Consider the following 25,580-nt stretch of genomic DNA (forward strand, 5'->3'; position numbering starts at 1 on the left):
TCACGTAGCCTCATTAAGTATGTTGCTTTTTACATGATTGTCCCAAGCATTTCTATACATTAACTTTTGTAATTTGGTAACATGCTAATTTACCAAAATAAACGAAATGTTGCTAGTTCCTTAAAATTCAATTTGAAATTGGTTAAGTAGCTACACCGCCCCAAAAACAAAGGAAATAGAGATATAGAGAGAGAATGAGTGACCCTACTTATCAGGGATTTAAATTGGATATTTTATTTCGAAAAATAAAAAACTTAATTAAAGTGGTCTAGTTAGTGATAAAAACTCAAACTAAACTATTAACAAAATAAAATAGTTTTAGCAGAATATTCCATGACAAGGGCATAAATTTTATCCACACTTTGCATATTTTGTTAAGTTTAGCTATTTCACTCATTTTGTATCAATCTCGACTATTTTATTAAATATATATATATATATATATATATATATATATATATATATATATATTAACTCAAAACAACAGTTAATTGCATCACTTCACTAGGACAAAAAAGACTTTTGGGTGCGACATTTTTCGCACCTAAAAGTCAATTTTCGCACCCAAAGATATCTTTGGGTGCGATTTTGGGTGCGACTTTTCCGCACCCAAAAGTCTGCACCTAAAGGTCTTGAGTGCGAAAAGTCGCACCCAAAAGTCATGACTTTCGGGTGCGACTTTTTGCACCCAAAATCGCACCCAATAACAACCTATTGGCGGGTATTATTGACTTTTAGGTGCGATTTTTCCGCACCCGAAAATCCGCACCTAAAGGTCTTGGGTGCGAAAAGTCACACTCAAAGCTCTACCCTCCAAACTTTGGGTGCGACTTTTCGCACCCCATAGTTGGTGCTGAGTAAAAAAAAACAGTACTTTAGACGGCGCTTGTTTATAAAGTGACGTTAAATCTATAAAAATAAAAAAAAAATAAAAAAATAAAAAAAAAAAACATATTTATTGACAGTATGTTGGATGTCAGCTAATTTAAAAGTGACTTCAATTCCTATTTCGTATCTCAAAACATACTTCAATCCCTTTCTCTCTTCTTTCTTTCCTTTCTTTCCTTTCCTTTCCTTTCTTTCTTTCTTTTCTTTTCTTTTCTTCTTTTTTTTTCCTTTCCCGTTTCTTTCTCTCTCTCGTGTTGGTGAAAACAAATAGGAGCTAATGGGATAGAATTTGGCAGAGTAAGCTAAAAAGAGGGGGAACGAAATTTTAGAAGTGAAATAAGAGGGAACAAAATCCCGCTAAATTTTTAGACCAAATGTTTTGGACTTTTGGGTGCGACTTTTTCGCACCCAAAGGTATGATGAACTTTTGAGCGCGACTTTTCGCACCCAAATTTAAAAAAATCAGCGAAATTTTTTTGTTACTTCAGTGACTTATGTATGCGAAAATTCGCACCCGAAAATAATTTTTGGTGCGACTTTTAGGTGCGAAAAGTCGCACCCAAAAGTCATCCGCACCGAAAACTGTATCTGTAGTAGTGCTTGGGCATATCAACACAAAGTCCATGCAACGAGGGATATTTATTACTAACCCATAAATCATAATCAACCTCAAGAGCAAACTTTGCTACAAACAGACCCAAACCCAACTCATTCTCCGGCGTCTTTTGCTGCCTTAATAGAGTGATAACATGTCGTCTGAAGCTTTCTTTTCTAAGAACTTCTTTATCTATGTTTTCTTTTTCTCTACAAAGAAATTTAGGGTTTCTTCATTCTCAACCACCATCCTTCCTCTAAGGGGAGATGGGAGTTTCTTGAGACACCACTTTTTGGTGTTCTCCAACCTACGGAGAGATGAGATTTTGATCATCTATTCTCTAGACCATCACTTTTGAAGCATTTCACGCCATTCTCGTCGAATTTCGTCTCGCCCATCCTACCAGATTCGGCCTCCCCCATCCCGACGGTGATCGGATTCGGTCTCACCTTCTCTACCTCCATCTCCGACCCTCTCGACGGCGTCGTTACGGTCATCTTCTCTCTCCGCGTCCCCCGGCTCTGTGGCCCGTTCCATCGCGACTCCCCCCTACGCTTGTTGGTGTTTGTTGTGTTTTTTGTGGTGTGTTTTTCAGAGAAGAGGTTAGTTTTAACTTAGTTTATCTTTCACATTTAGATTGTTTAAGTTTTGATGTTTTGTCCACTATATTATGGTGATTTTTGTGTTTTAGAGATGACTTAATCTATTTGGAACTTGGTTTGAATTTTTTTGTTAGTCTTTTGGCGGTGCAAACAGTCAAATTACTTTTTATCATGGTTGGTGGTCCTCGAGCACTTTGGTCCATTCACTAACATTTTGAAGGTTTTTTGAAAGAGTCAATGCATTGCTCGAATGTCAATGCGGTCTATATTTTAGTCGTCAGAAGTTCTTACACAACGTGCTTTCCTCTTATTTTAGAATTGAATCATTGTTCTCTTGAGACCTCTTATCTATTGAAAGCCTTAGCAACTTTTATAAATAAAAAATAAAATAAAAAAGTAGCGTGATAACATATCCGGTCCCTATTTTCCGCTGCAGTCTTTTGTCAAGTGGACAAAGATTTTTCCTCCCCGTGGAAATGATCATTCAAATTATGGGGAATGATGTGGCGACGTCTATTTAACAAATTTATTAGTTTGAATCGACTATTTTATTTTGTTGCAAGTCCCTCAAATTATATTAGGTATAACTCTAAATGACATGGACAATTAAATAAAACAGAAGCCATAAATATTAAGCGTATGATACTCTCTCTCTCTCTCAAGAGATTTTGTACATAAACTTGTATTCCATGGTCTAGTTGCAAACTGATGGATTGTGTTAAAGGATAATGTTAATCACCAATAATATTGTTCTTCGGCCAAATTTAAACACCCTCATAAAAGTGCCACAAAAGCTTACACTAATTATCATTCGATTGGACATCATTTTTCTTTTGTTCTCACTTAAAATATATATTCCGACAAAAAGCTTTAAGACTAAAAAGCATGCCTAAAAAAAAAAAAACAAAATAATACATAAATCAAAACGCATAGATAGATGACATGCTATTTAGAGATAAGGGTAGGAACAAAAAAAAAGTAGTCTTGAATTCTTCTCATCTCGTTTCAAAATCAAAAGTTACGCCTCGGTCTTTCCATGGCCACATTAACCCTGATTGCCCTTCCATCCATGCTCTGCAAAATTAAACAAACAAACAAAAGAGAAATCTTATGAGCTCATGTAATTTCATATGAAGATTAAAAAAGTGGTTGGTGCAGCAAAATAAAAATAAAAAAATACCTGTCCATCTAGAGCAGCAATGGCCTCTTCCATTTCGGCTTCACTGGCCATAGTGACGAACCCGAACCCGCGGGACCGGCCGGTCTCTCTGTCGAGAAGCACCCGGGCGTCAACGACCTTTCCATGCTCACTGAAGAGCCCCTCAAGCCGGGCATTGTCGGTGTCCCACGGAAGGTTTCCGACGTAGATTTTGAACGATGGCTCGTACGAACGAGGGGGTCTCTCCGCTCTCTCCCCCTTCGCCGAAGCCTTGTTCACCGTCAACATTCTTCCATCCAAATCCTGTAAAAGAAGATATACATATCATTCACCCAGGATTATTAGCCTTTGGATGAAGCATTTTTAGATCAATCGAAAAAACTAGAGCTTGAAATTTTAATCCCAATTTAACTAGTTGGCCTTGTACTAATATTAATCATAATCATACAGAGCAGACAAGAATATACTATCTATACATTTCTTAAGTCACTCTATTTCTGAGTAGATAAACAAAAATAGAGAAACTCACATAACGGTTGTACATTTCCACAGCCTTCTCAGCTTCCTCAACAGTGCTCATCGTCACAAACCCAAATCCTCTACTCCGGTCAGTTTCCCTGTTGTAGATAACCTAACAAACACAGAGAGGAAATCGAAATCAAAATCAAATCTCGTGAATTCAATTCCGAAAGCCACCAAAACCCTAGAAATGGAACAGAAAAATTTCTCTTACCTCAGCCATCTCTACAATCCCGGCCTTCTCGAAGAGCATGGCCAATCTCTGGCTGTCGACGTCGAACGGCATGTTCCCGACGTAGATCTTGGCGTCCTCGCTCGGCTCTTCTTCCACGCCTCCCTCCTCGAAAACCCCTTCGCTCTCTCCGGCGTCGCCTTCGGACTCCCAGTTCCCAGTGACGTCATCGTCGGCGACGAAGTCGGTCTGTGCGACGAGAGCGACGAGCGAGCGCGAGGGCTTGGTGTCGGCGGAGTACCGGAGAGTCGCCGGCGGGGGAGCGTGGGAGAGGGTGAGGAACGGCGACTTGGCGGCGGCGGAGAGAGGGAGGCAGAGGCGGTGGGAGGTGACGGAGGAGAGGGTTAGGGTTTTGAGGAGATGGGTGGTTGAAGAACAAGTAGCCATTTTATGGTTTTGGAGAAGAAGATAAGGAAAATGAGGGCTTAGCAGAGAGAGAGAGATTGATAGTGAGTGAGAAATGAACTAGTAAAGAGGTTTAGGATGTTATTTTTATATAGAGATTTAAGAGGAAACGACATGTCGTCGTAATACAACATTGAAACGATACAACATTGATGTCACTTGTCACTCGTTTTATCTTCTTTTTTTTTAAATGAATGTTTTTTAGTACAACTATGACAACTTATCCTAGCATATGATTATTTTCATTACATGCCCATTTTTTATTTTTAGAGCACTAATTTTGTTTATGAAAAAAGTGTGCCTGACATTTAAAAAACATGAAAACTAACAAATAAATAAATCAAATCCGACATATATTTGTTATCTTTTATAAACATTCTATGGTTTACCATTTTTTGCCTTGCGAGATAAATTATACATACTCTAGTTCTAGTAGACAGTTATATACAAGTGAATATATATATATATATATATATATATATATATATATATATATGTGTGTGTGTGTGTATATATTATCATCCTATCACTTGTGTTGGCGAAGTACCATTCCATTTTAATATACTATTATATAGTATGTAGAGCGGTAGATAAATCTATTGTCAATATGGGGCGTGATTACCAAGGGAAGATATTCTAATCACACTAGTATTTTAAAGAGTTGGAGATTTTAAAATACAGAATACAATATTCTCAATATGCTTCGAGTCGCACTCAAGGTCTCGGCAATGAGATCACAAAATAAGTACATGAAAAATGGAAAAGACACTAGGCAAAAACGACATCACAATAAATAAATAAACGACATCATACAAATTTCATACTCAGGGTTTAGAATTTTGACACAATCAATAGACAAACTCAATATCCTTTGAGCCACATGATTTACCTTGAAGGTTGACTATCAAAAGCCCATCCTCAGTCCTGAAACAGAATTCCTCTTCCTTCTGGTCAACCAAACAACGCTTCGGCTCGGAGCTTGAGTAAACACCGAATCGCCCGAGCCCTCGTCCTTTGATCTTCACCGAAGAAAGATCTCCATCGAACCTCATTGACTCCACAGCTCCTCCCGAGTTGTACATGTCAATCAAGCCTATCGGAGCGAATTCCAGACCCGGACCAAAAACCTGATCACATGACGTAATGACATAGTTTGGTTTAAAGTTTTAAACACAATCCCTGGTGTGATTCTGAGCTCAAAAGAAGCAACGATGAGTTTAAAAGAATTAACCAACCCGGATTGGCGAGACCGTGTACGTTTCACATTGAAGCGTCATCAGTGAAACTTCAAGATTTCCATTCCTTGGCACTACAGAAAGAGACCCTGACACAGATTCACTTTTTTAATTAGTAATTACTTTTTTTTACTAGTAATTTGAAGTTTTAAGAATATCGTTTTTACCCCTATTTTAACTTTTTCATTCTAGCCCAAAATTATATGATTTTTCCTATTTTCCCCCTGGAAAAAAGTGCACGCCCCTGAATATATTTTGATACTTTTATATTTTTCTCATATATGCCTCCCTGAGTTCAAATTCTGGCTCTGCCATTGCTTACGTTCTCAGAGTATTTTCAAAGTTGATAATGCTTTCTGAGATTTGGTTTTGAATTTACCTGAATTGAAGGCATATATTGCACAATCTCCGTTCCAATTTTCACCGGCAACTTCATCGAGAAATTCGACATCAGTCGGCCTTACTAGCCCCAAGATGGGAGAAGAGCTCGTCCGAGCTGTATCGAGTGTCGCTTCTTTCAGCGGCCAATTTCCAGCTCCTTGGCAATTGAACACCCCAACGATCCCGCTCAGATTGTTCAGATTCCATATCTTTAATAAGCTGCCCAAAGAACCAGAGTTGAATGTGGGGAAAAAAATTGGAAGCTTTATTTTCTTTCTAAATTATTGTTTTTGTACCTTTTACCGTCCATCACGGGGTCTTCGAACAGACAGTCACGGGTGGGTCGACCGGCGTGTTTAGCCCTCAGTACTGAGCCATCTGGTAATACTAGCTTCTTCAATATCTTGAAATCATGGTTGCCTGGTTTGTCACTAGAAATTGCATTTGAATCGTCAAGAACGAGACTTAGCTGGTTCATCAAGAAAGATTTGTGTGTCATCTTTGTATACCTTACATACACCGCACAACCGCCCAATGCTCTCGATGCCCCATGAAACTCGGCTGCGTTGTGTTTGCTCTGTATCAAGAAGAAAAAAGACTCAGAATCTAATGATTTAGAATTCAAACCCTCAAATAAAAAATAAAAATAAAAACAAAATTTTACATGGAACATATCCCAATCAGGAACAAAAATCTCCCCCAAGAGAAAGCTATTAAAAGCCACCGAGGCAACGTGCAAGGTCTGAAACATCGACTCTCTGGGCATGAAATCCTCAGACGCTCGTGCCACCGCACTCTTCTTCGCACTACAGATGATAAAAAAAATATTACAAAAATCCGAGGGGGTGGGAAGAAAATAAACACCATGTTAATTTTTAGGATTAAGAAGAATCTCAGGACCTGAATACGGAATCCGTGCTGTGACTCATGCAACAGATGACATTATTGGACTCGAAATTCCTAGCGACAGAGTCCTCGAGCGCTTCCTGGTACCGCCTGGTGATCGATACCCGACCCCCATGCCCGGATCCCAAGGTCTCGATAAGATTTTGCGAGTCTACTTTGATCCCGTCCACGCCACAGCTCGCGAGGTATTCGTGCTGGTCGTTGTAGAAATCAAGAATCTTCTCGGGATCGATTAACCCGACGCCGTACTTTTCCAAGACGTCCGGTATGATGTCTCGGAGATTCGCTTTGTTACCCGGCGACTGAACCGGGAAACAAAGCTCCGGATCGTACTTTTGCATCTTCTCCGACGATGGCAAAACTCCTCCCCAGTATCCGTGTATAGAATGCCACATGTAGACAAACCTGTTTTGACCAAAAGTCTGTATGTTTTAGCCATAGTTAAACCTATCAAGTGATGAAGAGCCCAAAAAAACTCGAAACTGAACCCTTGTTTTCATTGAAAAGTATGTTTATAGTCATTGAGGATCATCAGTCCCCCAGATTGATTCATGTCTATAAAAGGTTTAAATCACTGTTATACCCTTTTATGGAACTCGAGAATCAGAATTATTTTCTCTTATCCTGTTAAAAGTTTCGCTTACTTTAGCCCGTGGTTCTGCTTGACGTGGCCAATGAACTCGCGGAGGTTCGGATAAGGGGCGCCGGTTTCAGAACTTTTGAACTTACTATTCTCTTTTATGTCGACCAATCTTGTCGCGAACCTATTCGGTCTCAAACCAAGAAAAAATTAGGACAAGTTATACCGATCGTGGTATAAAACAGAATCTTGAAAATGTGTGGACTCAACTGTGTCCCTTCGACAATTGGCTCGCCTTCTTTTTGGAACTCGTTCGTTACATCTTGCCATCCATCGTCGATGATCAGGAATTTTGGCGAACAACCACCTTCTTCGAAACTACCAAAAACACGATGAGTATTTGGAAAAATATTTCGAGTACAGTTTCCGGAGAGAAAGAAAGTGTCATTTTTACCTCTTGAGACCGTCCTCAATTCCTTTAGGGTTAACTTTGGTGTAAAACGCATCCCATGTGCACCATCCAAAAAAGTCCAAATGTCTAGGAATCTATTTATGTCAACACAATTAGGGTTAGTGTATCGAACACTTGTGAGATTCACAAGGCCTTTAAGTTATTTATTACCTTCTTGTTCTCGATGTGACTGAAAGTTCCTTTTTTTTTCTCCAATATCCTACACCAAGCAAACCAACATCACGATATATACACAAACACGTATAAAGTGATTGTTGCTTACTTGATGGAGTCTTTAATAAGCTCAAATGGGTTATCTCCTGAGTTGACAAACAACCCTTCCATTGTTGTCAAGGTTTGAACTTTGGTATCCCCTGAAGCATATTGGAATTCCAAACTAAGAAACCCTAAAAAAAATAAAACATTGTTTGGAATAATTGAGGACGAGAGACAAACCGCTTTCGACGCATAAGCAGAGCTCGTTCAGGCTATTCCCTTCCAAGCTCACTCGGAAAAGCCCGTCTAACACGGGCAAGAAGAGGACGTAAGAAGTCATGTCTCCGTTGCTTGACTCCGAAGAAACCTCTTCTCCTTCTTGCAACGCAGACGCTTCTCTTACTTGGAGGAGAAGCAACTGAGTCTCCACGGGAATCTCGCTTCCCGAGTTTCCGACACGTGGAATCATCCACCATATCTTGAATCTGAACAAGCTCAAGAACTTGAATCCCCTGCATTTGCCACATACAATCCAAATTAACTACTCGGGACCAAACTGTCGTTTTTGGGGTGTGTAAATTAGCAGTGGAGAAAGGGGTAGTTCTGTAAAAAATTTGTTTCACGGCAAGAACTTCGCAGAGTGGTACCAAGACCATTTAAATCAATGCCAAATGGAGATAAACTCACTCAATAACACCGAGCTTGAAAACATGACGAGAATTGGGGATCTCGGAAGTTGCGCCGACGAAGGCCGATTCGCCTCCGATCGGCGTGACGGCGACGTTTCCTGGGACTCCGGAAAGGACGACTTTGCCCCTGACCATGAGGCTGCCATCCTTGATGCTTGGTTTAGCCTTGATCGCCATTTTTTTACCTCTCAATCTGAGACCTAATAATTATGTTTAGTTGTTAAACGAAAAGGAAAGAGATTAATAGTCGAATTAGGGCGATTGGTACGTTTTCTCTTGCTAATGCTAGTCATGATGAGCGATTCGAGAACATTTATCAACGTTTGGTATAGTCAAACAAATGGGAAAATGACACTTATGTACCATACCATACATAAAACTGAAATATCGAGTTCAACTTTTAGTTTTCAAAAATATCGAGTGCATTTTATTTAATTAAAATGATAAAATTATACTTTGAAATAAATAAGAATGTCATAAATCTTCTTTTTATTGAGTTTTTAGATGTATACTATAATATTCGTATATAAACATTAATTATCTTTATTCATTCATTCGTGTCGTATATATAATTTATTTAAAAACGAAACAACAAAGAATAGTCTCTGAATCATGGAGAACATAATAAGAGGCAAAGGATAAGAATCGATAGTTGATAGTCATCAAAATTACATATTCTGACAGAGGATCCAGGATTCAGAGTTGCAATTCGAACACGGAATAAAGTCTTCTCTTAGAAGACATTAATTTTAGAGTTAATGGCGGCATAAATGCTCATTGTTTTAAAGTAGTGTCACTTTAATGCTTTAACTTTTTTTTTCATGGGAAAAATACTCAATGTTCGTTTTGTGTATCTCCGTTACTACCCATGCGTTTATATTTAACAGATATCTTATGTGGCATTGTCGAAACGAGAAACACAAATGTTTTTAACTAAAAAAATGAATTAATTTATATATAAAATAGTTAAAAAGAAAACAAACTAAATACCTGACTTTAAAAAGCCCCAAATTCATCGAAATAGGGTTAATATCTCATTTTGTTTTTCTGCGTTCGTTCTTCTTTTCTTCTTTGCTGATTTCTTCTCCGAAGTCGGAAATGGCTGATGAGCAGTGGTCGTCCTCATCGTCTGGGAAGAATCGATGCGCAAGTAAGAGGACTTCGTCATGGAATTATTTTTGTGGCATTCCAGTGACGGAGAAAACGGCGTGGACGATTTCGAATCCCGGAAGAAGGTTCAAAAGTTGCCACAAGCGAAAAGTGAGTTTTTTTCGTTTTGAGTTTTTTAGTTTTGAGTTGCCACAGGCGATTTCGTTTTGAGTTTTTTTTTCGTTTTAAGGTTTGGTCTGGAATGAGGTTATGTTTGTTTTTATAAAAAAAAATTCAATTGTTCTACAGATCGACGGTGGTTGTTCGTATTTTAGTTGGGTGGACCCGGAAATTTGCAACAGATCGAAGCAAGTCATTCCCGGACTTTTGCGAAGATTGAACACTTTGGAACTCGAGAATGAAAAACTCAGAGGCGGTGTTGAAGACCGACGATGTTCGAACTACCAAAGGATAAATTGGAGATTATTTATGACTGCTTTTATGCTTGGAGTAGTGACTATTTTGTTTGTAATTTATGTGATTGTCTAATTTATGATGCTAATGTACTGAATTGTAATGCTACTGTACTGAATTTCGTTTGATAATGTACTGAATTGTGATGATAATGAATTGGAGATTTTGTACTGATTTGTGATGATAATGTACTATAGTTTGAGCATTATCAAAGCTTTCCATATCATTATCATATAAACAAACCTATAGCATCAAAACAGACATCCAAAATAGCTTTCCATATCATTACCATTATCATTATCATATCATTATCATAGCTTTCCATATCATTATCAAAACAGACATCCAAAATAGTAGTCACAAAATATTGGATCAAAACAGACATAAAATGTTACTGCTCATGGTGATGCGTTTGATGACGACGCCTCTCTTGCTTTCTGTTTCAACCTTCTCTCTTTTCTCTTTACTGTTTCAGGATTAGGGTCACTTTTAGGTGGTCTGCCCCTTTTTGTTGTCGGCTTAATCTGCATATCACGAGCTAAGGTTAAGATAAAGCAAATCAAATATAGTGACAAATTAATTTTAGGTTAAATTACATGCCTGCTTTACAATTGGATTATGGCATGTCTTCTTTGAGTTTCCTGGCTTCTTGCAGTTGCCACAACGATTTTGTTGGCCTTTCCTTGACAGTTTTGTGGCATGTTCGGGAGGAGGCTCATCGTTGCTTCTGTTTCTCTTTTTTTTAGGCCTTCCAGGGAGAGTTTGATTGGGTGGTGGGAGGATAGGGTGCAGGGTGCAGTCCTGCTTCAGGCCACTTATCCGGACTAGTCATGGGCTCAATTATCCCACTATTTGCTCCATTCTTTGGGAACCTTCTTCAATAGCCACTCGTACGCCTTCTCATTTTCTTCCTTGAGCACACCCATTTTTCTACTAAACTCTACACGGGTCATTGCTCGAGCACAACCCCACAACATTTGCTTCAAAAGCAAGCCACTATGCTTCTGCTTGAAGTTAGCGTGAAGGTGCCTCACGCAAAATCTGAACTCAGCTCCCGGATAGACCTCTGCCAATGCCTTTTCCAAGCTTTTTTGTCTGTCACTCATGAACGTGAATCTGCTTGGATTCTGAATACTAAGGTCCTCATTGAGCAACTCTAGAAACCAAGTCCAACTCGATGTGTTTTCCTTCTCAACCACAGCAAAAGCAACAGGAAATTGTGAATTGTTAGGGTCAATACCTATTGCTGCCAAAAGCATACCCTTGCAATACCCCTTCAAGAAGCAGCAATCCAGGCCTATGATTGGCCGACACCCTTTATTGAACCCTTGTTTACAAGCTTCTAAACAGATGTATACCCTCTGAAATACTCTTTTTTCATTAATTAGCTTTGTTTTCAGTATAGCACTTGAACCTAGCAGTTGATAACGCTCAAAGTTAGTAATGAACATATCAACTTATATTAGCATACCACAATTAGTTAGAATTGAACATTCAAAGTTAGAATTGAACCTGGGTTGGTGGATGTTAGTTGCTTGCAATAGTCTGCGAGGATGGCATATTGATCTCTCACCGACCCCTCCAACATGTCTCTAGCGCATTTCTTGGCCCTGTAGAACATAGTCTTCGTCACGTTTCTCAGCTTTGCAACGGCAGTCATGTCTTTGAAGCTCTGATAATCCATGTTCGGATTAAGCCGAAATTGCTCCAAAAAATGCTTCGCTAACCACGGGCTCGTCACATGCTTATTGTCGAAGACTATCCCAAACGCGTGCTTGTCTATCAAAGTATTCACCCTCACAGTCTTGGTGTCTAATCCCTGAACCCGAGCATACAAAAGCCATTTGCATCCATTTCCTTCACACTTAGCTCTTAGTCTATTTCGATCATTTGCCAAAAACTTGAATTCTCTATCTTCCTTTATAAACACCTCTCTCAGCACATTCCTTAAATCTTCAATAGATGGAAATTCAATTCCAAGCTTGAATTTGAAAACATCCATACCTGACCGTGGATTGTATTGTCTTCAACTCCGCCTCACACCATCATATTCTTCTCCTTCGCTGCACAAGCTATCAAGGTCACTCCCAGACCTGAAGCCATCAAAATCTTCGCTTTCGTCAACATGTTGGTCGTTATTGCATAGTTCCTCGACGACCGTACGCCAGTCCGAATCATTCACCGTGTTCTGCGTGTTCGGCATTTCCTCTTCATCGCCATCATCGCCGTACTCTTCCTCAGCCAACAGAAACTCGTCATCGTTCCCACTTCCATGTTCGTCTTCCATTATTTTTCCCAAGCTCTTCTTTGATTCACCGTGTTTAGCTTTTTCGATTTTTTTTTGCTCTGTATGTTTTATCGTTCTGTTATTTGGGGTTTTTAGGTTTAGTTTTTTTTTTTTTTTTTACAACCGTTAACATGTTAATAAGTAATAAATAAGAAATTTGAATTAAAAAATTGAGTATTAGCATAAAACTAACTGATACGTGGGATATCTGTTAAAATAAACGCCTGGGTAGTAACAGAGATACACAAACCGAACATTGAGTATTTTTCCCGTGAAAAAAAAAAGTTAAAGCATTAAAGTGACACTACTTTAAAACAATGAGCATTTATGCCGCCATTAACTCTTAATTTTATTATTTAATTTCGATTTAAGGCTATTTTTTAATTCGAATTGGAAGTTAAAGTACTGATTTGGATTTGATTCGGTTTTCTTATATAATAGTTAATATCAATGAAAGGGACATTTGTGACACTGTTATACATTTCATGGTATAATTTTGTCATTTTAGTTAAATAGAAAGTATGAATTCGACATTTTAGAAAACTAAAGGTTAAACTCGATATTTTACTAAAACACAGGGTATATATGTGTTATTTTCCCTTCTTTATTTAATGTACGTGATGACAACGGTGATGTGGATGATCACTTTTTATAATGTTTTTTTAAATGATATTCTCCTTGTAAAGAGTAAGGGTATGAGTAAGAGATAGGGGTAATTGGTTTTCATATTCTATCAACCCCATCCTAAATAAAAAAAAATATATATATTAATTTTAAAATTCAAATCAACCCAATTGAAAATAAAATCAAACAAAAATAATTGAGTTGGTTTGGGTTAGTTTTTTCGGATTATATATGTCTTATCTTAAAAAAAAAATTACATATGAAAATAAAATTATCCATATTTTAAATATTTAAATCTTCAAGTATTTGTAATTAATAAAGTATATTAAGTATTGTTTAATTTAGTTATGGTATTATTAGAGAAAATAAAAGACAAATTTTTTTAACAATAGTTCATACAATATATTTACAATTCAAAAAATTTAAATATTATCGTCATCGGGTTGGTCCGGTTCAACTCATTCTCATGACTATAGCAATGGATAAAAGAATCCTGATTGTAACCGGCTTAGCCACATGACCAAATGTATCTGAATAATTAAAATCTGCCACCTGATGAAATCTTTGTGCAGCTAACCTGGCTTTGTGCTTGTATATTGACCAATCTGGATTTTTCTTGAGTTTGAACACCTATTTGCATCCAATTGGACTTCTGGTGGAAGATCAACTAATCTCCACGTATTGTTTCTCATGAGGCAAGGTATTCATCATTCATAGCCTTTTTTCCAGTCTTCATGTAACAAGGCTTCTTTTGTTGTTGATGGTCTGGCGAAGACTAAATCCTTTGGTTTGAAGATGTCATTCTTTGACCTTATAGTCATGTGATACTCAATGTGAGCAACTTGACTTTCATCTCTAGTATGAACCAATTCTCGCCTCACAACTATGCCTTCATATGCAACTTGGACCACCTCTTGATCACCAATGATGACCTCATCTAACATCTGATCCTGAGGAATAGCATTCCCAAGGAGTAAAGAGTTTCCTGGGTTAGCATAAACATTTTGGTTTCTAACATCATTCTCATTTCTTGGAAATGGGGATTTATGTTGGATTGAAGGTAGAACATAGAGAGGCTGGATTTATGGTCTTTGTTGGCTTGGTTCAGGGACTTTGGTAGTGGTATTTGTGTTGGTTTTGGAAAAGGGAAATTGAGACTCATCAAATATCACATTCCTTGAAATGTACACTCGACCAGTTTTTGATATACACTTGTAGAATTTGTGACATAGACTATAGCCAATGAAAGTGGACGGTTGAGATTTGAAATCAAACTTGTGCTTATTGCAGGGTCTTAAGTCAGGATAGCATAAACATCCAAAAGTTTTGAGACATTGAAACACATGATTATTCTTAAACAACATAGTGAGAAGGATTTGATTATCAAGAATATGTGTTGGCAGTCTATTTATGATAAACACAGAGGTTCTGATGGCTTCATCCCAGAATTTGAATGGCAAAGAAGCATGAGCCAAAAGAGAGAGTGTTGTTTCCCAATATGCCTATGTTTTCTTTCAGCTATGTCATTTTGCCCATGCACATGTTGACAAGAAATTTGATGCAGAATACCAGATTAAAAAAAAAGGAAGTAAAAGCTTTGAAGTAAAACCTTTGAATTCACCACCACCATCAAATTGTATGGCTTTTATTTTGGCTCCTTGTCGGTGGATCGAGCTCGCATCGGACACGAACGATCGCTCCGATGCGACTCGTTTGAGATGATTCCACCATATAATCATATTAATGCGGAAAAATAATTAATTACGCTGATCATAAGCTAATTAAATTATGGTTATAATTAACAAGATCTAGTTATGTTTAATTAATTTAATTCACGAGAGCATATAAGTCAAGCAACCGATATAAGAGTAATCGAGTACTTACATTGATTTTCGGTTCAGCTACAGAACGCTCCAATCCAATCGCGTACTCCTTGCGTCGTCTTGATGAAGGACTCGAGGATGACACCTTAGTCTTCCAAAACGTAATCTCCGAGACGAATAAGAAAGATGAGTGGGCACAGTCTTTATCTCATTGGATCACGAAACTAGGTGTTTCGAGATCTCTCTCTTATTTTACTAAGAATGGAAACGAATTTCCGAGGGGAGGGAGAGAAAATTTCGCACGGCCAAGGGAGAGCCACGAAATTATTAGGTTAAAATCCTTAATTTTTTGTCTTCTCATGAACCCCTATTTATAGTAGTAAAAGGAGATATTCATGGAATCTTCCAGAATATTTTATTTCCTTTTATTGTGTTCACACTGGTGGATTAAATCTAAGCCCTTGGATCTCAACAAGTGAATCCTACTTTTTCTCTCATCCATCAGATCAATATCTATGGGATATTATTCTTTTATTTAAATAGAGAATAATTTATTTAGTGAGATAATAAAGGAGAATATATTATTCTCCTAAATACTTTCCTTTAAATAAGGAGAAAATATAGGATAATATCTTATATTTTTCTCTCTCCTTTATTTAAACAACTAAAGAGAAAATATTGGTAAATACCAATATTATAAAATTCGAATTTTAGGCACACGGCCAAGGGGGAATTTGCGCAAACCCTAGTGCCAAAAATTCCCAAATCCGATTTTCATATTTTGTGTAAGGCCCAATTGCTTAAAACTCAATTAATTATTTATTTACTTGGTGCAACAATAAACAAATAATTAATAATTGTTTATTTACTTGATCAAACAATAAATAAACAATTCTACCATAAATATTTATTTAATTATGTGAATACCCGTTTTCCAGAATTAATGTTGTCAATCACAATTACAGCAAGTGAGATTAATAATGATAAACATTATTATACGAAATGTCTTATCCGCCTTTATCAGAGCCGAATCGGGGACTATGGACCTAGTAATAGAAGCTTAACAAATCCGATGAAAAAGACGAAATAGTCATTTCTCTTTTGTCCATCGATTCGTCTGATCTTGGTCAAATACTCCACCTTGTAAGCCAAGACTGAACTCTCCTTTATACTAGAATTATATTTACTCATCGTGACGAGTGTCCACTGATATAGTCAGTTTGTGATCAAGATCCTCCAGGTTCAACCCGTGTCAAGAGAAGTCAATTTTTCCGTTATACTTCTCTTGATACATATCAGCCCTAAGCATTGTTGCTTCCCCAGCGAAAGATTCTTTCGAACGTTACTTACTTCGAAAGTGCTATCAATCTATCGGTTCTGGAATCAACCCTTAGGTGAGTGAACATTAACCTTCTTTCATGAAGGCTGGATTCCGTATCTGTAAATCATTTCCCACTCGAATTATGCTCTGAGAAAACTCCCAACACATAAGCTGTGATTAGCATGAATAGCCTTTTAGCGAATGAGTCAAAGAGCTCAGTAACATAACCCAGTGTCCATGATCACTTCAGGATTTAGATCAAGTCTCACTGTGACCATCATAGTGGCCTCGGTTAGTGTGTCGTAATGGTCCTTTAAACGACACATCTATAACCAAGACCTGTCCAAGTCGTACACTTACCACAAGTGTAGAATGCTCCCACATAGTGATCAGCCTTCACCTATGTGTTCCACATATATGACTTTACATATAGTTTTCCAGGCGTATATCAGTCATCGACCATGTTTTAGCACACCGCCCGAACTCTGGTGCCCAGCACGTGACTCAGTTAGATACAGAGGCTATGGAAGATAGTTGTTATTGATTCTAATTGTTTAGAACTCAACCATCTAATCATATAATGCTAATAAATTAATCTTATTATCGAATTTAGTAATCATTATCTTCAAGTGAGAAATATTCCCAAGAATCTCCCACTTTGACCAGAGAAGATAAGTTTCCTTCAGCCAATTTAATTCTTTGCCATCATTATAGACGGTCTAGACTTTGACCCAGGATTGAGATTCCCATCATATGGATTCCCATTTTATCTATACTCTATCATTTATGTCGATCTGACATATGTCCCATTATTCTAGTTCATGCATTTTTGCAAGTGATGTTTGACTTACCATTTAAGGTCAAGTCAAATTCTCCATAGTAAATAAATTTACTTTAGAACAAATTAACACTTCGCATACCTTTAGATTATACACCAGACTTTATATCTAAAGATAACAAGTCTCCCTATCAAGGTGTACATCCTTTTGGTGCCAAAACAAGTTGCACCGTTGCATGGTTTGATCTCATCACCACTTACTATAGTGTGATTTATTGAACGTGTTTAAATAAGAACTTTATTGACCTATTTCCATTACTTGGTTATTTATAGTTCATCCTTGTTTGTCGTGTTCATATTCAATATATACACAGGACTTTAAGGATTTACTATATTTAAATAACTAAGTATCTCACTATTTCCAGAAATTACAGTGTTTACAACACATGTAGTTATTCTCGGAAATACGACATTGTCTAAGGTCTAATTATTAGTCCTTTTTAAAGACAATGTTGATAGCCTCAACATTGAGCTCATACCTTATATCAATAAGTATGTTTGAGACATAATGGAACGAGCATGTCGTTTCTAAATTTAATTTTAGAAACAGTTAGCTCAGTCAATTTATTTGTGTCATAATGAGGTCTAGAACTATAATAGTAATGACTTTATTCATGACACTTGTTTAGGAGCTATACTTATCGATCATTCTCAAAATATCGATTATAACAAACATCCATGTACAATCATGACTAGTTTGTTAAGTACTTAGGATCTACCTTTCATATTTCAAAAGGTTTAGTAGTATAACTACTTCGATCCATGTCTTTATGTTATTGGAACTTCATCCTCAAAGGACAGTTCATCTTCAATTTTGAAGATCCCTAATGAAGTGGTTTGTGGTATCAGAAAGAAGAGTATCATTGATGATAATGTCTCTCCTTAAGGGCTCAATCCCTTACCTTATAGCTTATAAGCTTAAACCATTTCATTAATCCTTTTATAGACATCTTTATTCCTTTAAGCTAATAGCTTAACAGGTAGATCTATTAAATATGGGCTAATAACTTTCAGACAAGTTAGTATGATCGAGAGTGATATCTCAAGATCATGTCTTTCAATTTAAGGAAAGTTTATTGTTGATGAGAGTGACAAGGATCCATTCTAGGATGCTCCCACTAGGTTATTGATTTTAACAACAAGATAATTCAAAATTATCATTCCTTTCAATTCATTGATTTATGTGGCAAGGTAATCATTGATTACTCTTCCACTTTAATTATTGAATAATAGCATATACATTCCGGTTAAGGATGCCATCTTCAATGATGGGTTTAATCCTATGAAGGATGTTGCTATTTATTGAACAACAAGTGGCTAGATTTCATTAAAGAAAGCTCCCACTCTTTTATTGAAAAATAGTGACTAGAATCCAATTAAGGATGCTCCCACTCAATAATATTGGTTATTTAGTGGCTAGGTTCCACTTATGGATTCTCCCACTATGTAAATGAATAAGAGTAGCTAGGTTCCAGCTAAGGATGCTCCTACTCGATTATTGAATTTTAGATTGGCTAGGTTCCAATTAAGGATGCTCCCACTCAATCAATGAATCTAGAGTGACTACGTTCCATTCAAGGATACTCTCACTCAATCAATACTAATATTAGTGACTAGGTTCCAATTAAGGAAGCTCCCACTAATTTAATTCATCATCAACACTAACTCTTAGTTGTGTCTCCTTTATTACTTATTATTCGCACAAGTCATTGTCGAATAATGGTAATATTTATTTAGACGCTTTCAAAGCTCTAAATAGTTCTTAAACAATAAAACATATTCAACATAAGAATTTAATGAAGCAATAAAAGCTAATTAAATTCTAACAGAGATAATAACTTAGAAAATATTTATATTTATTTATTGTGCTTCTCTATAGCATATGAACGGAAAAACGTGACCTTCATATTCTATATCTTTTTCATAAGGACATAAGCATTCATGCATATTCAAAGATCATAAAAGCAATCAAGGCATTCAATAGAAGGAAATATTTAAAGACACAACTATGTGTTCATAAATAATGTAATAAAACATAAAGAAAAAAAGATTCATCCTTTCTGGTATAGCCATAAAGGCTACAATCCAGAAAACCTCGGATTATTAAATGACACATCCCATGTTCAAAAAATAAATCCAAAAATGAAAGTAATAAAACTAACGGGAAATTAGATCTTCAAACGGAGCATGAGTTTCTCTACAATTCGGGCTTGAATCCGACATTGTTCAGCAAGCTCGTCTACACATGTGTGCTCCATCAGATCTGCTCTGCAACAAGAAAAGAAGTATGCTCATGAATAATTATCCTCAAAACATTTTTAGGATATCTTTAATCATGAATTTTAAGGTACCATACCAGCATTCTTCTTGTTTTTCTCAAGCTCAGCCAAGTACAAAGGACAATGCCTCTTCCAATGGCCTTCAGTGTTGCAGTGGTGACATTTACCAATGCTTTCTCCCTTCTTTTCTTTTCCTTTTCCACTTCTCTTGAAGTTCCTCCTTTCCTTCTTAGCGGGACCTTTCCCCTTTGAAGTATTCGGACGTGCCTTAGATGACTCAACACCAGAAGTCAACATCTTCTTGGTTTTAGGCGAAGAACTCTTGTCAGCATAGAGAGCTGACCCTTTGTTCTTCCCATGTCGAGTGATAGACTCGAAAGTCTGAAGTTCATTCAACAGCTGAGACAGTCCATACGTCAACTTGTTCATGATGTAGTTGGACGTAAACTGTATGAAGTCACTCGAAAGGGAATTCATGATTATTCCCACCTGAGTAACCTCATCCATCTGTGCCCCATGGAGTTCAGCTTCGGTGAAGTAGTTAGTCATCTTCATGACATGATCCCTCACCGTAGTTCCCACAGTCATCCTAGTGTCAGTGCACTTACGGATGAGCTCAATGCGGGCTTGCTCGCTTTGCATCACAAACATTTGTTGCAACGAGTCAAAGATCTCCACAGCGGTCTCCTTCCCTTCCATCTTAGTTCGCAACGCATCAGATATGCTTGCGAGCATGTAGGCCACCGCCTTGTTATTGGCAGTAGTCCACTTGTCATAGTCCTCCCTCAAGTTCTTGGAGGCACCATGAGCAGGAAGAGGAGGTCTGTCTTCAGTGAGGATAAAACGAATGCTTTCACTCACAAGCACAATGTTGAGTTTCGACTTCCACTTAGGGAAGTTATCTCTAGTCAGGACGTCTTTCGACAACAGGGCCATAATAGGGTTCGACATGATTACTAAAAACATAAAAAGCACATTTATTGGCAATATGAAAAGAAACAACCATCAATATAATTTAGGAACTAAAAACTATAATGCAAACATGCACGGGATAAAATACTAATCAAAAGAACCCAGTTTTTATATTCCAAGGTAATTCGACTAATAGCCACAGTCCGTTTCACTCTGGTGACGTAACGGAGTGCACCTAGTGAACATGAGAACCATCTCAGATTAGTGAGCAATCATAGTACATGTACCTTCATAACTATGCTCACTAACTACCAATTTTATAGGAATCTTTAGCCACATGAGCAACCACCGGTTGGTTCATGCATGACTCAACCCAACATTTCAGTGAAAGAAATCTAGCTCATACGCACTAGCATAACTAGTACACACAGAGATCAACCCTCTCACCTATTGTCAGAGACACAACCTTGGTATTGGAATCAGAAAAGCCCTTCCGAATGGAACTGACCACCATGTTTAGAAAACCGCCGGTCACGAGGGGATCTTTCATCCTCACGGTGTTGTGTCAATGTTGGAGACCTATGACTCAATATACTTTCAGTATTTTAATTTTCCTAGCATTAACTTTAATCTAGGTGTTCCACTCGAGTTAACTAAGTCATATTAAAAACTCGAGTGTTTCTAAGCTACCCTTAAAAACAGATGTTTCGATATAGCTTAGTGATTAGGAATTCGTGACATCTAATCTTGATTATCCTAAAATTATTCCATCACGGAAAAAAGCTCCCAGTAGAGAAGGTGAAACACTAGGTCTTCTTAAGTACCTCTCAGCTTAGCCTCTGGTGACAGATCTCTCCGATCCGTTCAACTCATTCATTAATTAAATATCCTAATCCAATTAGACAATTTTAATGAATGAAAGCCCATGACAACAATTATCATACGATACATGATCTAAGTTATAGCATACACACATGCAATAGTAATTAAATAAACAAGCAAGAGCATGCAAGAATGGTTTGATTCGGATTGATCGTTTCCTATTTGATTCTATAAAGTAAATCAAGATGAGCCCAATCACATTGGCCCATGGATTCAATTGGGCCCATTCTTATGTCCCTTAGAAAAATAAATCAATATCAAATTATTTAATTTTTCTAATTTTTTATCGAAAAAATTAATTAAGTAATGGCCAATTCCAATGTCCCATTAAAATAAATCGATATCATAATCATTTATTTTGAAATTTTTTAAATAAAAATCATTAGGGCTCAGCCCATACAATTAATTAAATAAAACATTTAAAAACTTAATTTTTTTCGGTAAATTTTTTTTTTATATATATTGAGTGGGCCCGTGGGCCCACTAGGGTTTCCGGGCTGAGGCCCGGATGAATCCTCTAATCTTGACCTAGGTCAAGATTAGACTTGAGGCTGCACCGGACCGCCACCGCCACGAGGGCGCGGCCCGGCACTAAAAGGACCGCCGAAACTTGTCACAAAATTTTGTGACAAGTTTTCTTGTGTCGTAGTCGTGGAGGCTTTCTTCGTCCGTCATGCTTCTTCGTTGTGTGTCCGTCTCTCACCGATCGTTGTGATCAAGAACGTCGCACCATCGGATTACAACAATAATAATAATAATTACATAAAACCTATACCCTTTGAATTTCGGGTTTACAAAAAATCTAGAAAAAGCGAGAATCAAATATTCTACGATCAAGCCACGAATCTCAATCCACATATCATATATTGAATTGCATAAAATTCACATCCACATATAATTTCATTCAAACCATATTTAAATTAATTACAAGAACGAATCGATTAATTAATCATAACAACTAGCTCTGATACCACTTGTTGGTGGATCGAGCTCGCATCGGACACGAACGATCGCTCCGATGCGACTCGTTTGAGATGATTCCACCATATAATCATATTAATGCGGAAAAATAATTAATTACGCTGATCATAAGCTAATTAAATTATGGTTATAATTAACAAGATCTAGTTATGTTTAATTAATTTAATTCACGAGAGCATATAAGTCAAGCAACCGATATAAGAGTAATTGAGTACTTACATTGATTTTCGGTTCAGCTACAGAACGCTCCAATCCAATCGCGTACTCCTTGCGTCGTCTTGATGAAGGACTCGAGGATGACACCTTAGTCTTCCAAAACGTAATCTCCGAGACGAATAAGAAAGATGAGTGGGCACAGTCTTTATCTCATTGGATCACGAAACTAGGTGTTTCGAGATCTCTCTCTTATTTTACTAAGAATGGAAACGAATTTCCGAGGGGAGGGAGAGAAAATTTCGCACGGCCAAGGGAGAGCCACGAAATTATTAGGTTAAAATCCTTCATTTTTGTTTTCTCATGAACCCCTACTTATAGTAGTAAAATGAGATATTCATGGAATCTTCCAGAATATTTTATTTCCTTTTATTGTGTTCACACTGGTGGATTAAATCTAGGCCCTTGGATCTCAACAAGTGAATCCTACTTTTTCTCTCATCCATCAGATCAATATCTATGGGATATTATGTTGGGAATATTGCCCACTTGAAGATAATGATTACAAAATTCGATAATAAGATTACTTTATTAGCATTATATGATAAGTAGGTTGAGTTCTAAACAATTAGAATCAATAACAACTATCTTCCATAGCCTCCGTATCTAACTGAGTCACGTGCTGAGCATCTGAGTTCGGGCGGTGTGCTAAAACATGGTTGATGACTGATATACGCCTGGAAAGCTATATCTAAAGTCATATATGTGGAACACATAGGTGAAGGCTGATCACTATGTGGGAGCATTCTACACTTGTGGTAAGTGTACGACTTGGACAGGTCTTGGTTGTAGATGTGTCGTTTAAGGACCGTTACGACACACTAACCGAGGTCACTATGATGGTCACAGTGAGACTTGATCTAAATCCTGAAGTGATCATGGACACTGGGTTATGTTACTGAGCTCTTTGACTCATTCGCTAAAAGGCTATTCATGCTAATCACAGCTTATGTCTTGGGAGTTTTCTCAGAGCATGATTCGAGTGGGAAGTGATTTACAGATACGGAATCCAGCCTTCCTGAATGAAGGTTAATGTTCACTCACCTAAGGGTTGATTCCAGAACCGATAGATTGCTAGCACTTTCGAAGTAAGTAACGTTCGAAAGAAGCTTTCGCTGGGGAAGCAACAATGCTTAGGGCTGATATGTATCAAGAGAAGTATAACGGAAAAATTGACTTATCTTGACACGGGTTGAACCTGGAGGATCTTGATCACGATTTGACTATATCAGTGGACACTCGTCACGATGAGTAAATATAATTCTAGTATAAAGGAGAGTTCAGTCTTGGCTTACAAGGTGTAGTATTTGACCAAGATTAGACGAATCGATGGACAAAAGAGAAATGACTATTTCGTCTTTTTCATCGGATTTGTTAAGCTCCTATTACTAGGTCCATAGTCCCCGATTCGGCTCTGATAAAGGCGGATAAGAACTTTCGTATAATAATGTTTATCATTATTAATCTCACTTGCTGTAATTGTGATTGACAACATTAATTCTGGAAAACGGGTATTCGCAGAATTAAATAAATATTTATGGTAGAATTGTTTATTTATTGTTTGATCAAGTAAATAAACAATTATTAATTATTTGTTTATTGTTGGACCAAGTAAATAAATGATTAATTGAGTTTTAAGCAATTGGGCCTTGCACACATGGAAAATTCGAATTTGGTTATTTGGCACTAGGGTTTGCGCAAATCTCCTTGGCCGTGTGCCATCAAATTCGAAAATACATAATTGGTATTTACCAATATTTTCTCTTTAGTTGTTTAAATAAATGAGAGAGAAAAATATAAGATATTGTCCTATATTTTCTCATTATTTAAAGGAAAGTATTTAGGAGAATATTTAGGAGAATAATATATTCTCCTTTATTATCTCACTAAATAAATTATTCTCTATTTAAATAAAAGAATAATAGGGGTCTATTTAAATAAAAGAATAATAGGGGTCTATTTAAATTATTCTCCACTAAAAGAATAGTAGTAAAAGGAGATAATAATTTATTATTCTTTTATTTAAATAGAGAATAATTTATTTAGTGAGATAATAAAGGAGAATATATTATTCTCCTAAATATTCTCCTAAATACTTTCCTTTAAATAATGAGAAAATATAGGACAATATCTTATATTTTTCTCTCTCCTTTATTTAAACAACTAAAGAGAAAATATTGGTAAATACCAATATTATAAAATTCGAATTTTAGGCACACGGCCAAGGGGGAATTTGCGCAAACCCTAGTGCCAAAAATTCCCAAATCCGATTTTCATATTTTGTGCAAGGCCCAATTGCTTAAAACCCAATTAATTATTTATTTACTTGGTCCAACAATAAACAAATAATTAATAATTGTTTATTTACTTGATCAAACAATAAATAAACAATTCTACCATAAATATTTATTTAATTCTGCGAATACCCGTTTTTCAGAATTAATGCTGTCAATCCCAATTACAGCAAGTGAGATTAATAATGATAAACATTATTATACGAAAGTTCTTATCTGTCTTTATCAGAGCCGAATCGGGGACTATGGACCTAGTAATAGAAGCTTAACAAATCCGATGAAAAAGACGAAATAGTCCTTTCTCTTTTGTCCATCAATTCGTCTAATCTTGGTCAAATACTCCACCTTGTAAGCCAAGACTGAACTCTCCTTTATACTACATTTATATTTACTCATTGTGACGAGTGTCCACTGATATAGTCAGTTTGTGATCAAGATCCTCCCGGTTCAACCCGTGTCAAGAGAAGTCAATTTTTCCGTTATACTTCTCTTGATACATATCAGCCCTAAGCATTGTTGCTTCCCCAGCGAAAGATTCTATCGAACGTTACTTACTTCGAAAGTGCTAGCAATCTATCGGTTCTGGAATCAACCTTTAGGTGAGTGAACATTAACCTTCTTTCAGGAAGGCTGGATTCCGTATCTGTAAATCACTTCCCACTCGAATCATGCTCTGAGAAAACTCCCAAGACATAAGCTGTGATT

General features: G+C 37.0%; 2 protein-coding genes across 2 annotated transcripts; both read right to left on the reverse strand.

Annotated features, from left to right (window-relative positions):
• Positions 1–2,832: 2,832 nt before the first annotated feature.
• Positions 2,833–4,459, reverse strand: LOC149383433 (28 kDa ribonucleoprotein, chloroplastic-like). The gene is made up of 4 exons (XM_089628936.1): positions 3,978–4,459; positions 3,774–3,875; positions 3,266–3,547; positions 2,833–3,159 (listed from the first exon to the last, which is right to left on the reverse strand). Exons 1-4 carry the CDS (start codon positions 4,380–4,382, stop codon positions 3,097–3,099), a joined length of 852 nt encoding a protein of 283 aa, XP_089485062.1. The 5' UTR covers positions 4,383–4,459; the 3' UTR covers positions 2,833–3,096.
• Positions 4,460–5,032: 573 nt separating this feature from the next.
• LOC149383434 (putative galactinol--sucrose galactosyltransferase 2) lies at positions 5,033–9,172 on the reverse strand. The gene is made up of 14 exons (XM_089629089.1): positions 8,857–9,172; positions 8,410–8,681; positions 8,237–8,327; positions 8,125–8,173; positions 7,957–8,048; positions 7,773–7,880; positions 7,567–7,686; positions 6,917–7,327; positions 6,681–6,822; positions 6,526–6,593; positions 6,313–6,447; positions 6,015–6,235; positions 5,636–5,724; positions 5,033–5,527 (listed from the first exon to the last, which is right to left on the reverse strand). The coding sequence occupies exons 1-14, from the start codon at positions 9,033–9,035 to the stop codon at positions 5,249–5,251; spliced, it is 2,256 nt and encodes a 751-aa protein (XP_089485215.1). The 5' UTR covers positions 9,036–9,172; the 3' UTR covers positions 5,033–5,248.
• Between the last annotated feature and the right edge of the window lie 16,408 nt (positions 9,173–25,580).

The sequence above is a fragment of the Urtica dioica genome, chromosome 10 (assembly GCF_054948205.1).
Source record: "Urtica dioica subsp. dioica isolate 48M chromosome 10, U.dioica_male_clone48M_v1_H2, whole genome shotgun sequence".
NCBI classification, from domain to species: domain Eukaryota; kingdom Viridiplantae; phylum Streptophyta; class Magnoliopsida; order Rosales; family Urticaceae; genus Urtica; species Urtica dioica.